This window comes from Sceloporus undulatus, chromosome 2 (assembly GCF_019175285.1).
Source record: "Sceloporus undulatus isolate JIND9_A2432 ecotype Alabama chromosome 2, SceUnd_v1.1, whole genome shotgun sequence".
In the NCBI taxonomy this organism is placed as follows: domain Eukaryota; kingdom Metazoa; phylum Chordata; class Lepidosauria; order Squamata; family Phrynosomatidae; genus Sceloporus; species Sceloporus undulatus.
Window position 1 is genome coordinate 34,724,540 of NC_056523.1, and position 14,088 is coordinate 34,738,627.

The 14,088-nt window shown below is 41.4% G+C and overlaps 1 protein-coding gene across 3 annotated transcripts in view; it reads right to left on the minus strand.

The window, feature by feature from the left end:
* Positions 1-5,745: 5,745 nt before the first annotated feature.
* The window catches only part of LMOD3 (leiomodin 3), a 46,576-nt gene continuing 38,233 nt past the window's right edge, over positions 5,746-14,088 (minus strand). For all 3 annotated transcript variants that reach the window (XM_042452343.1, XM_042452342.1, XM_042452341.1), the window contains 2 exons: positions 10,225-11,616; positions 5,746-6,322 (listed from right to left, as the gene is read on the minus strand). In XM_042452343.1, the coding sequence (XP_042308277.1) occupies positions 6,296-6,322; positions 10,225-11,616 (1,419 nt within the window). In that variant the 3' untranslated portion in view covers positions 5,746-6,295. The remainder of the gene's footprint in view (positions 6,323-10,224; positions 11,617-14,088) is intronic.

The following is a 14,088-nucleotide window of genomic DNA, read 5'->3' on the forward strand; positions in this document are numbered from 1 at the left end:
AATTGTGTTTAAATAGTTTCTCTAATGTTTAGTTTAGTTTAGTCCCTAGCTAAGTATGAAATGTTAGATACAGAAAGTATTTATACATGATGATTTCTTGGTGAGAGTACTTAATGACTGTGACAGGTGAAAAACACACATTTTGTTATAATTTGGCCAACATATGTTTATCCATATAAGAAGGCAGCAACACTCCAAGATAGAGTAGGATGCTACCACGATTCCCCGTGCCCCTACTGTGCCAGCCAGCCCTACAAAGAAAGATCTATTTCCTGAAATATCCAGTACTGAAGTAGGGCCAGTCTTTAATATGGCAGGTGTTCTGCCGTCTCATCTTCCTTCTTTCCAGTGTGGGGCTGACTTTGGCAAGAGGAAAATTGAGCACCAAACCCCCCTCTGTGTTGGGATATGTGATGCTACTGAGTCCTCTTTCTGGGGCTTGACAAGGAGACGTCACTTCTGCCAGGTCATCCACTTTAGTAGCGTACTATGGAAGACTTGTGATGTGAAGGTAATACAGTGTGCCCGCGTCATATGTGGGCACAATATACACAGCTTTCAACATACGCTGAAAGCCACCACAGAAGAAACGGTGCCACATGCCGGAAATACTAATGGCACATGTGCCGGCGCACTGCATCAGGCATGAGCCCCATTGCTTTAAATGGGGCTCAAGCATACTCAGAATTTCCCTTATGCGGTGGGCTCCGGAATGGATCCCCTGTATAAGGGAAGGGAAGATTCTTGCTTCTTGCTTCAGGTGGTAGGAGGGTTTGGCCTATTCCAGCCATGGATGATACCAATCTTATTAAGGACTTCCTGCTACTAGACAACAGCACCACAAGGTACATTAGCTAAGGATCCAAATAGCTGATTGTTACAGGTGTGATTCAAAAGGTGGATGGTTTGAAACCATCTATATACCCCTTTTTCTTCCATAAGATTGGAGGAACATCATGTATCTCCCTCTGTCTGTATTTACTGGGGTTCCCCATACCTTTCCTTCTGTATATTTTTCTCCATCTTTACTGTATATGCCACACTGCTGTCAAAGTCACTCAGCTTTAATGCAAAGAAGGAGCTGAACAAAACATACAGCCTATATCAATAAGTAGAGAACCTACTAGCGTCTAGTCTCCAAATATCCTCTGACATTGTGAGCAACCATTTATCAACCCATACACTTCACAACCATCTGGGCAGCTTGTCTGTATACCCTGGACCTCCTGCCAACCTAACTTATGCCAGGGAAAATAGTCCCAACTTAATCTCCTCCACCCACTGCTCCAAGATGTCACCTAAAGGCAATATTTAAAGGATTCACCTCCCCACCTTTCACCTTGCAAGGCCTTTCAAGGTTATAAAAGAGAAAAAAAATAAATTATATGAAAATATGATGTTGGGAATTAATTGGCTTTCCTCTCCTGCACACGTCAGCTGGATTTTAATGGTCTCTATGAGGGGAGAGTGGGCTTAGTCCCCATTTGATGAATCAGAAATATCTGAGGAAGGCAGTGATGACAGGATTGCCTTACTGCCTTCTTTCTGATGTAAACATGATGCCCATAAACTGTCTGAAAAGACGGATTTCGGTTATTATTGAGATGCTTTTGATTGTCTTCATCAGCAAGGCACTACAGGGTTACAGAGGTAAATTTCAGCTTCAGGGAGTGGAGGCTTTACCCTGGAAATTTGTTAACCACTTCTGTAGGCATTGCTCCATCATCTCACATCCAGTGAGCTTCCTCAAGCCTTGTTTTAAGTGTACTACTGACCATCTGGAGGGGTGCATGGTAGATGCAACATCCAAAAGGTAAGATACAGTTACTGTAGCTAGTGTGTCCTTTTGACCTGCCAGTCATATTTGTTGAGAGTACTTAGGGGCATGAAACTTGAAGTCCTCTTGCCTAAATTTACAAAGCGATGTCATATTTAGAAACTCCTAATGATACTGGCTGTACCTGCTGTCAACAACCATTATGAACAGCTGTTCGTAGTTGCCTGTTGCCACATAGCCCTGGCTTAAAAGCTGTGCCATTATCTGTGACCTAAAATGACTTAGTTTGAAGTCAACACTTTGTATGGCTAAAAAGTGTTAATAAACTTTTTATTCATACAAATCAGTGTTGACTTCAAACTAAGGCATTTTAGGTCACAGATAATGGCACAGCTTTTAAGAAGAGTTCATCACCCTAGGTCTTGTCAAAAAAGAAAGGGCTTAGATTTTAGGCCCAAGAAGAAGATTCTAGGCCTTTCTCTTCTCAAATTTGATACGTGTTCACACATATAGCTCCTACAGTAACTTTATTTTCCATTTTGAAATATGTAACCTCCAATTTGAACAGATTTACAGGCTGTGCTGAAAGATTCTGTGTGGAATTCTGGGTTAAGGACTGTTGTCTGTGAAATTATTATTATTATTATATAATGGGAATTGAGTAAAAACTTTTAAATGCTGCACATGAGTTGCATGCTCTCCATCCTGTGGGGGTTTGCATGCCTGTATAAGTACATGAATGCAAATTCCGCTCTAAATTTTATCCGCATCTAATTCCATAAAACCTTTCCTACTATGTTGGTATGTCACAGTTCTTAGTTCATTGAGAGTACACACTTAGTAAGGACACTTGAATCAGTGTTGTGATATTGCCCTTGAATTACAGAATTTTGTTTCCTTTGGTGTGGCTTAATAACTGTGCATGTAGTGCAAGAGAATTTCTCAGAAGCAAGGGTGGCCTTTGATAATCTTTTAAACTAACCAGAGTAAAATATTCAGGGATATAGCCATGTTAGTCTGGAATATCTGTATTGAAAAGGATCACGTTGCACCTTTGACTAAACTGTGAAAGAAGTTGTTCCATAAGCTTTTGTACACTTGGTCTACTTCCTCAGGAACAAGATGTAAGTATGTAGACCAAGTCTACAAAAGCTTATGCTACAACCTCTTTCACACATTTAGTCTCAAAGTTGCAACAAGATCCCAAGTAACACAAACTTGAATTGTCACCTTACAGTTGTTTAATTGGTAGGGTGATTTACAGTTGCCTACTGGATCACTACCTAGTCGTCTATACTAAGATTCATTACTTTTCTTTCTAGTTTTTATCCACATTTTTTTAAAAAAAATATTTGTCGGATACTCTGTCATTAACCCATTTTACCATTCCTAACATTTAACTGTCTTCTCCCAATGACATCGATGGGGCTGGGGCTGGTGGGTCCATTGAGAGATTGATCTTGGCCAGGCTGAACCAAGAGCCTTGAAACCAACAACAAAACCAGACAACATGCGTTCATGTCAGACTTAGCATGACAGTGCTGTGCTGCAGTTTTGTAATACAGCTGCATACCTGGTTGTAAGGTGGGAGAACTGAAGAGACAAAGGTGCTGCATAACTTCAGCTTAAGAAATAAATATGCTGTTAGTAGTACATAAATAAGAAGTATGGACAGAAGCATAGCTGTCATTGTTACATCATGCCAAGCAGAATCCTCAGTGCTAACAGACCTATACATTACTAAAAGCAAAAATGTTATAAATGAATTATTTTATATGTACTTATCTCAGAATGGATTTTCTCCCCATGGATGACATGAAAAAAAGACAGTGTATTTTCCTTCTTACACATGTAAGAGGTATATCTGACTTCACATCTACCATATGAGTAGCTTTTAAAAAATCAAAGCAGCTAAGTCAATTAAGCATTTGTCGTTTAGAAACGGTTAAATAATCGGGCAAGGATGGATTAGCACTTTGTCTCTAGTGACTAATCTCCAATCTCTTGCAAACAGCAAGCTGTTTTTCCCCTCAGCTTGTAGGGAACTTGCCATTTTACATTGGGCAGTACACCAAGCACCCGGAGTAAGGCATCCAGCAAAGGTCTTGGCATCAATCCTTCCCAGGTCCTCCAGTCAGTTAAGTTATCCAAGGGATGTTCTACAAGAGTGCTATTCAAAGTGGTGGTCCATGGACTGGGGCCAGTCTGAAAGCCATTGGCTGATCTGGAAGCCATTTTTCCAGGGGAAAAACAGTTGTACCCTATGAACTTGAATATGGTGCCAGACCCTGGCACCCTATGCCAGTCCACCATCTCAGATAGCTTAAGAAGCACTGTTCTACAGTGCTGTTTCAATGTGATTGTAGAGGGTGGCATTGATTGTGAGGAAGGGAATGAAAAGTTCAGGTGTATAGCAAGAACAGCATGGACCTTGAAGTCAGGAATATGTGAACCCCCCATCTCTTAGAATCAGAGGTGTCTGGTCCCACATTTCCTTGAAAGTGCCAAGACTTTGGCTTCAAGAGTGCACCTGTCTGCCTAGATGCAATGTTGATTTTCCTAGAGTGAATTTAGGTATCTTGCCTGATTTGCATTGGAGTATAACAGGCTGCTCCCAATTTCAGAGAATTTTAATCATGGACCTTTGTCTTCCATGATTTACCTACCCTGCTTAAATGACCCTGACAAGCAAAAGCCTCACTGAGACCTGGAGTCCATTTTTATGTCAAGGCCTAAACTTCAGCAGGGTTTACTGCCAAGAGACTTGGGCACAGACAAGTCTGCCATTAGGCAGAGTGAAATAACCACTTCAGCAGAGCATTTTGTCATGAAAGGGCAACCAATTGCGAGTTATTTAATTTGTTTTTACTGTGTTTACATTGTCAGGAAGGTGGGTACATGTTTATGCCACATGTACCAAAACAACTTGGATGGCTTTGGTACCATGTGCCGTGAATTGGGCAGTGCCATTTGCTGCTGTGGCTCAGGCAACAAAACATCTTGTGCAGAGCCTAGCTCTTCTTTTCTTCCAACCCTTTGGCGTACATGTGAATTTGGATTTTTAGAAGTTTGTCTTAGGTGAAGTCTAGGAAAATAGCCAGAGGATAAAGTGACAAATGAAAAAAGAAGGTAACCAATGGCTGTGAATCACCAGGAAACTCACAAGAAACTATTAGCTGCAGGGGAAAATGGAATTCCTTTCTTACAATGGAATAGGGGGACACACAAGCAAACCTGCAAATGGAAAATTCACTAGATAGAAGAGGCAACAGCGACTACCCCTGAATTTTATTTTATTTTATTGCCAGCTCTCCACCTGGTAAATTAATGGGTGGTAGCAATGGGGAATAGGTGGCAGATCTGATGGCTGTGAGGAACAGGAGAACTTAGAAGTGTCTTGTCCCAAGATCCCCCCCTCCCCAAAAAAACCCCAACCTATAGCAGATTCTGCTTACTGAATCTCCATAGTACTTGCCTCTATGGGCTCATCTACACTTGGCAGTATAATCTGGGCTGCCCTTGGAGTATTCTAGCCTCAAATTCACCCCTTACCTTCTGACTTTGATTCTGTTCCCCCAGCAGCAACAGGCAGTCCCTGTTCACCACCTGGTACTGCTGCAGAAATAAAAACAAGGTGCCCTGCCATGCTGTTGATGCTGGGAGCATCACTCTGATTTCAGCAGTGGCACCAGGCAACTCTCGAACTGTGAGTGAAAAGGCAGCTACCACCATCGGTAGAAGAGAGCTGAAAACCTGAAGCAAAAGGTGAGTTTTTAACATCCATGTTCAGGGGAAGAAACCCCAGATCAGGTGCAGGTGTTGTGAAGACAGTCTAGATTTGATTTGGGGTTTTGGCCCTATGCCGTGTAAGCAGGATGCAACAAACCCTGGGGTAACTCCGTCTCAAACACCCATGTAGACAAGACCTTTCATTCATCTCCTGTGGCAAAAGGAACATCTACATCAAGTTCTTTTAAAAGGAGACGTTTATTTCTATTGTGGTATCCTTCATCTAATAAAACCAGAATTAACTGTGGTTTGCAAAAAAATATTTTGAAGCTGGCAGGCATGCCACACAACTACAGACGAGTGAATGAGAAAGAAAAGGACTCTGAAAAGGACACCACATACTTCCATAAATGTAAAAGGGCAACATGCTTGCGATAAGATTTACTGAAAGAATCTATATAAAAGTGGCAACATAAGGCGGGAAGGCAATGGATCCCTTTCCATCCCACCATCACAGATGTTAAATGTTGATGGCAGATATAGGGCCATGGCACCAGCTTGTTACTTGAGACCAGATGGATATACTTAGCCATTTATACTGTTTCCATTCTACTCTTTTCAGTTATCACTTCAACAGATCGCATGCTTCAAACGTTGTTCCCACATCTTCATGGCTTCCACCTGAAGGAAACAGCCCCGGAAGCAATCTGGAGTAACACTTGAATAGTCCGTGTTTGGGGGTTTTGTTTGTTTTTCCTTCAGGTTGTTTCCTCCAGCTGAACCGGTTCCTTATTCCAGCTCTTTGGGAACTGGTACCTGTGCAGGAAGAGCAGGAAGACATGTGGCTTGTAGAGAAAAAAAATTACTTTCCACCCCAGCCTCTGCCAAATGACACAACATAATTATCGGCAAAAAACTTCCAAAATGATAATAGAAACCCAAAGCTGAGGTTTCGTTTCCCCTGGGTTGGGGCGTTATTTGGCATCTTGGATCAGGTATGTGGACCATGTGGGTGGACCTACAGATGTTGTGCACTGCAACTCCCATCATTCCACACCACTGTGCAGCAGCAGCAGCAGCACTTGGGTACACAGGGTAGAGCTATCAGCAGCTGCAGTCCAACAACTTCTAGAGGATGCCAGGTTCCCTGAATTGTATTAGAGCTCTTCCAGCAAAACAGCTGAAAAGCACAATATGTAGCTGCTGTTCAGTGGTGTAGTTGGGGTCTGGCTATCTTTCCTGAAAGATACTATCCCAACAGTCAGGAGGCTGGATCCAAAGAACCCCAAGGTGAACTGAGCCTGTCCCTTGGGACTCCTAACTCTTCTCCACTGCTGCCCACTGCATATCCCATCTGCTTATGATGGGGAACATGAGATTGCAGCTGAGTAACTAAACAGTTTATCAATTTCAGCAGAATTTATTTTGCACTTCAAAGATCAGGCTTTGCTAGGGTTGCCATATTCCACTTCTTAAAATCTGGGCACGTAATTTGTATAATATGAAAATATTCTAATTACTGTATACAAACCACTCTAATTTACATTCTAATTATGCAAATTCAGCATATTAATGGTTGCATTTTTCTGCCACTATGTTTAACTTTTGTACCATTTTAAAAGTTCAAACTGATCTGACAGAAACAGTACAAACCAATGTTTAAAGTGGTGGAGTTGGAACAGAGAGCTCCAAAGAGACATTTCTTATATATAAAAATCAGGAAAATTCCTAGTTTTCCAGGACACATGACAACTCTAGGCTTTGTTCAGTACTAACAGTTCATAGAAGCATAGAGTTGAGAGAGACTACATCCACTCCAACTCCCTGCCATGCAGGAATATACAGTCAAAGCACTCTCAACAGTTGGCCATCCAGCCTCTGCTTTAAAAATCCCCAAAGAAGGAGACTCCACCAAGCGCTGAGGCTCCATAGTTAAACAGCTCTTACTATTAGGAAGTTCTAATGCTTAGTCTTTTACTGTATTGGACTATGTGTATCAAAACAACACTTCTGACAAGTTTCTGCCCATAAGAACTCAGTTAATCTCTGGGTTCAGACCATACATATTACTTAGACTGATTAACAGAATAAAAGAATAAAGCATTTCAACTTCTGCCTTCTTCCATAAAAAATAGAAGTCAGATGGGTCCATGGTGGCAGTTAAGAAACAGAGATGCTGTTTGTTTATATTGTTTTAATATACTATAGTAACTCACAATCCCTATGGATCCATTTATCTTTCAAGTATAACATCATACTTTGTGAACTAACGTTTTGGTAATTCATTTATTCTGTTTTTTTTAATCATTCTAAGAAATACAGGTATGTGCTGTTTACAAAGCTGGCCAAGATTTAGAATGTTGTTCTTCAGATCTGATATTTTCGATACTTCCTCTATCTTTATATTGTGGAGAGGCATGGTAAAAAGGCATTTCACTATAATCCAGGCACCTATGAATTTAGGAAACTACCTTACAATGACCACATTGAAGAGAAGTGTGAAAGAACACTCTGTACATGGTGATTTCAGTCAGACTCACACTTGCACAGAAATGGAAAGCTTGAAGCATGCAAACTTGCTATTGCTATAACTAACTGCTGACATGTTATGGAAGTACTACTAAAAGGTATAATTTGATAGATAGGAGAGTTTGTACATAGGCAGAGGTTTAAGTATGCAGATGGAATTGAAAGCCAGATTGATTTAATTAGTGCCCACTCCTTGAAGGTAGAAAGTACTAATGAAATAATTGTACAATTGTAGAGCAAGAATCTGATTTGTAAATTTTAATAATGAAATTAATAAAAATAAAGTTCTTATATTAAACTGGATCATTGTGTCATCTAGCCAAATATTTCTCACACCAATTATCAGAAGCGAACCAGTGTCTCAGTCAGAATTTTTTCCGAGTTCTACCTGGAGAGGCTGAAGATCAAAAACTGGGATCCAGTACATTTGCCCTTTCCCTGAACTACAATTGTGTGAAGGGTGCTTAAGTATTTCAAGTACTGGAGGGCTCAAGGTTATAAGAAGCTGGCTTTCTGGGTTAGTGCATTGGCACACATAGACCATTATTTTCTATTCTCACAGGCAGTGGCTTTCCACAGTTTTAGGAAGGGGTGCCTCCTAGCAATATCTGGAGATCTCTGATACAGCTTGTGGTCTCCCATCCAGGTACTAAGCATGGTCAACCCTGCTTAGCTTCTAAAACCAGGTCAGATTGAGTTCAGTGTGATATGTTGGGATGAAGAAGTTGGCTCCACTCCATTCCCAGGAAAATGATTCTGACCAGGAGATGTTCAATAGCAGACATCGCTCTAATTGGCAAACCTCTCCCCACATTAGAATTATGTCAAGATCAAAATGAGAAAATTCTAGATTTTATATAGTCATTTATATAGTCAAACTCTAGATTTTATATAGTCACAGAACTAACCCAGGCCAGGTGTCTTGAGAGATCTTCCAATAGTTTCATTTTCAACCCTGGAAAAATTATTTTTGCACTACTGAGGAAGACATAATTGAACACAACCACCACGAGTGACCTCCATGATTAACAGGTGCAACAGACTGGACATAGGCCCAGTGGAAAAAAAAAGTGAGGCATGCAAAATTAGGATATGCAGGCCAGCTTGTTCACTAGGCAGCATGCGAGGTATGTAACTGAGAGGAGAGGGGATTTGTCTGAAAATGTGCCCCACATCTTGAAATGCTCTCACTGGCTGACATTGGAGATGCTCCACCCAGGGGTCAGAAGGATTTTTTTTTTTAAATGATCCTCAAATGAAGCAGCTAGAAAAGGAAAGCTAAAAATAATTAGTTGGTAAATCCCTATCGTTGCATCTGAACACACGTCACACACGTATACTTGCGTGCCAGAAAGCAAATACGGCACGTTTTGGTCCTGAGCCTCTCACCCGCATCAAACAATGTGATAGCTTTAATATGCTGGGGTTACCCTTTTGTTCATAGAATCAAAATAATAAAAATTTGACAACAGGCCACCGTCAGGAAATAGCCATCATTGGGTCCCTGCTAAGGCCACACTCCAGCAGGAGGTTCAGTGCCAATTCCTGGAGTACCCTGGCTCCACTGTTCCTCTCCCATATAGGTATGGTCTGTTCACCTGTCCCCTCTCACCAAGAGATAAGTGACAGGATAGGAGCAACAACTTCTGCTCACTTTCCTCTCTCCCTCTGAAGAGCTGGATGGATAAGATCAAAGGGGAGGGGTCAAGAAGATGGATAGGTGTGAAAGCAGAGGGGAAAGGATCCACTTGGAGAAGAAGGTCAAAAGGGGCATTCTGCCCAAGAGCTCTAAACCTGGTCCACAGAGAACATTTCTCTCACAGGCTCTAAAACCAGTGATTGGGAATGTTAATTTTTTGGATTACAGCTCCCAGAATCCCCCAGCCATTTTACATTCTGGAATTATGGTACTCAAACATTTATACATTCTGCTAAACACAAAGTAGTGGCAGTTCACAAATAGTGTGAATTTAATAAAGCAACAGCCTAAAACAGTTCAACATTTTCATCCCACATCCAGAATACCCCAGCCAGAATGGATTCTGGAAACTCTTGTTCCAAAATTAAGGTTTCCAAACATACAACTTCCCAAATTAACCACTTTTGACTAAAATAATAGTTTAAAATGGGCTTGCTGATATTCTAGCATTTCCCCACACCTTTATCTCGCCCTTATCATTTGTACTCACTGGTTTCAGATACGCTACGTTGCTCTGGCGAATATCATTAAGAAGCTTATCTCTGGGAGTGATTTCCACCAGGGGAGGCGGCCGCCTTCTTGGGATCGGTTTTAATGTCTTGATCACATCTTTGAGATTAGTTTTTTCAGCTGGCTCAACGTATTCTTGTATAGTGGGTTTGCGCTGGGTTCTCTTAAGTTTCACTACTTTGAAAGAGGGAGTGTCATCACTGTTTTCATGTTCAGGGGCTGGTTTTCTTGCAGGTTCGTTTTTTCTGCTAACAGGGGGAGCTTTGGGGACTGTTGGCATTGGAGGCTGCATTGGAGGAGGTATCAATGCGGCAGGCACCGGTCCTCCTAGCAGTTCCCACATCCCAGGAGGCAGCCCGAGTCCATTTTCTAACATGGCTATTAGCTCCTTCTGCTGTTTTAACTGTTGCTGCTTTTGCTCCTCTATCCTTTTTTGCCTCTGTTTATCGAGATTTCTGCTGAGTAAGTTGGTAACCACCATCCGAGGACCTGGAAGCTCAAAGTGGTAGCCTATCTTAAGTAGTGTAGGGTTGGCTTTCAGTAGCCTGGCAATCTCCATTTCTGCTTGATGGCCCAACATACTCCTCTGGTTGTGAAAACGTAGCTCAGTCAACTTCTCATTGTACTGCAGACACCTCATAATGGCAACGATTCCTTTACCAGAGATGAAATTAGAATCAATATTCAAAGTAGTGATGCTCCTGTTTTCACGTAGCATGTTGGCCAGGGCAAAGGCAACATTATCATCTGCACCCACATTGGCTAAACTGAACGTTTTGATGTACTTGTTCTTTTTCATGGCATTGACAAAATCTGTTAGCATTTCCTTTGGGATGTTTTCAATGTTGTTCAAGTTGAGTTCTGTCATGTCTGAATCATTCTTTCGTACTTTTGCCAAGCTTTCATCTAAGTTGGTTTGATTTCCTGAAGGCCTTGCACTTAACTTAATGAAACTGGTATCAAGGGCTAATTTTTTGGGAATAGCTAACTTTGCTATTTTATTTTCAGTATCTTCTTTTTCACTTGATTCTGTGTAAGATTCTTCAGGTTCTTTTTTGCTTTTGTTGTCTTTATCACCCCATGGTTTATTTGTTGCCTGATCATCTTTGTCTTTTTCATTATCTTCATGTTTTGCCTTTGCTTCTTCATTCTCATTCTCAGTCTCATCTTCTCCTTCTTCCTCCTCTTCCTCTTCCTCTTCCTCCTCCTCCTCCTCCTCTTCTTCCTCCTGCTCCTCCTCTTCCTCTTCCTCTTCTTCATTATTTTTGTAATCTCTTATGTCTCCATTAGTTTTCTGTGTAGCATTTTTCAACTTTTGATTCTCATCATTAGTATCAGAAGCATTTTCTTCAGACCTCTCCGCATTGAGTCTCTAGAGAAAACAGAATGCTAAGAGCTGAAATAATTTAAAATTGTCTTGACACATTTATTAAATAAAACCAGCAAAGCTGATGCAACTTTTAAATTTGTTTCCCCACTATGTAGATTTTATACATTGAAATGAAATGCACAGGCCTATGTTTTAATGCCACAATACAACACCTGCTCTATTTAATATCTGACTGTATGCCTACAAGCCAAGCATGAGTGATTAAATCACTATTCCGCAATTACTTAACGATAATTTAAATAGAGACTTTAGATTATGCCATTTTATAGCACATATAGGTACTCTTCACAATTCAAAAGATATTAACAGAAACTTGGTCCATCCCACCACTGTCATGAGGCCCTCAATGTGTCCCCCATACTGATATACACAGTATCCCCCTCCTGTGCATGCATACGCACGCATGCACACACACTTTGAATCTGATGACTGCTTATCATTCTTGGTCAGGGAGAGTGAACAGTGAAAGAAGACCTCTCAGGCACTGCCTCAAAGATTGAGGCACTCTGCACCTTCCCAGATCCATGTGGGCAGCACTCTCAACCAACACCACAGGGAGCAGTTCCTTAAAACATCTGCAAAGTAAACAGTCTAGTTTTCTCTCCTTTTTCCCTTTTCCAACAGCATAATTGATAGAGTTGTGGCATCACAGAGTACTCCTAGTATCACAGATTAGAGGTGTCATAAACTCCTCTTTTGCCGTTTTAGAATGAAGCAATAATATGGCTTTCTCTTTGAGATCTGGAAATATGTGGAGAGAGTTTGAAACTTTTGGGGAGCAAGGAGTCCACACCAAACCCTGGTGGGGAGAATTCAGATTAAGTCTGGTGCTAAATATACTATCAAAGAGAACTGAAAATCTCCAGGTTCACTTAATTATTAATTGGGGGAACGGAGTTGTGTCAAAAGGGGACATCTGGCCTCCTGTTCATTTTAGGTGACAAATTACAAATTACAATAAGGGGAATGTTGACCAATATGTCAGTTGTGAGGACAACTCCTCCAGTATTTGGGGTGAAAAAAACCTGGAGTAAGAATGGATTACATTCATGGTTGCCTCTTCTTTAATTGATATGATTATGCAAAATGATATGATTATGACTATCATGAACCTTCATATAATCATAGAATCATAGAGTTGGAAGAGACCACCAAGCCCATCCCGTCCAACCCCCTGCCGTGCAGGAACTCCCAATCAAAGCATACCCAACAGATGGCCATCCAGCCTCTGCTTAAAGACCTCCAAGGAAGGAGACTCCACTACACCCGAGGGAGTTTGTTCCACTGTCGAACAGCCCTTACTGTCAAGAAGTTCCTCCTAATGTTGAGGGGGAATCTCTTTTCCTGGAGCTTGCATCCATTGTTCCGGGTCCCAGTCTCTGAAGCAGAAGAAAACAAGCTTGTTCCCTCCTCAATATGACATCCCTTCAAATATTTAAACAGGGCTATCATATCACCTCTTAACCTTCTTTTCTCCAGGCTAAACATCCCCAGCTCCCTAAGTCGTTCCTCATAGGACATGGTTTCCAGACCCTTCACCATTTTGGTCACTCTCCTTTGGACACGCTCCAGTTTCTCAATGTCCTTTCTGAATTGTGGTGCCCAGAACTGGACACAATATTCCAGGTGGGGCCTGACCAAAGCAGAATATAGTGGCACTATTACTTCTCTTGATCTAGACACTATACTTTTATTGATGCAACCTAAAATTGCATTGGCCTTTTTAGCTGCCGCATCGCACTGTTGACTCATGTTCAACTTGTGGTCTACTTGGACTCCCAGATCCCTTTCACATGTAGTTTCATTCAGCCAGGTGTCCCCCATCCTATATCTGTGCATTTCATTTTTCTGCCCTAGGTGCAGTACTTTACATTTCTCTGTGTTGATGTTCATTTTGTTAGTTTTGGCCCAACTTTCTAGTCTATTCAGTTCATTTTGAATTTTGATTCTGTCCTCTGGAGTATTAGCTATTCCTCCTAATTTGGTGTCATCTGCAAATTTGATGAGTATGCCCCCAATTCTGTCATCCAAGACATCGATAAAGATGTTGAACAGCACTGGACCCAGGACAGAGCCCTGTGGGACCCCACTGGTCACTTCTCTCCAGGCTGAAAAAGAGCCATTGTGGAGCACCCTTTGGGTTCGGCCGGTCAACCAATTACAAATCCATGGAACAGTTGCCTTGTCTAGCCCACATTTTACAAGCTTGTTTGCAAAAATGTCATGGGAAACTGTCAAAGGACTTACTGAAGTCAAGATATACTATATCTACAGCATTCCCTTCATCTACCAAACTGGTAGTTTTATCAAAAAAAGAGATCAGATTTGTCTGGCATGACTTCTTTCTCTGAAATCCGTGTTGACTTTTTGTGATTATGGCATTGCCTTCTATATGTTCACAGACTCTTTGTTTAATGATCTGTTCTAGAATCTTTCCTGGTATAGATGTCAGAC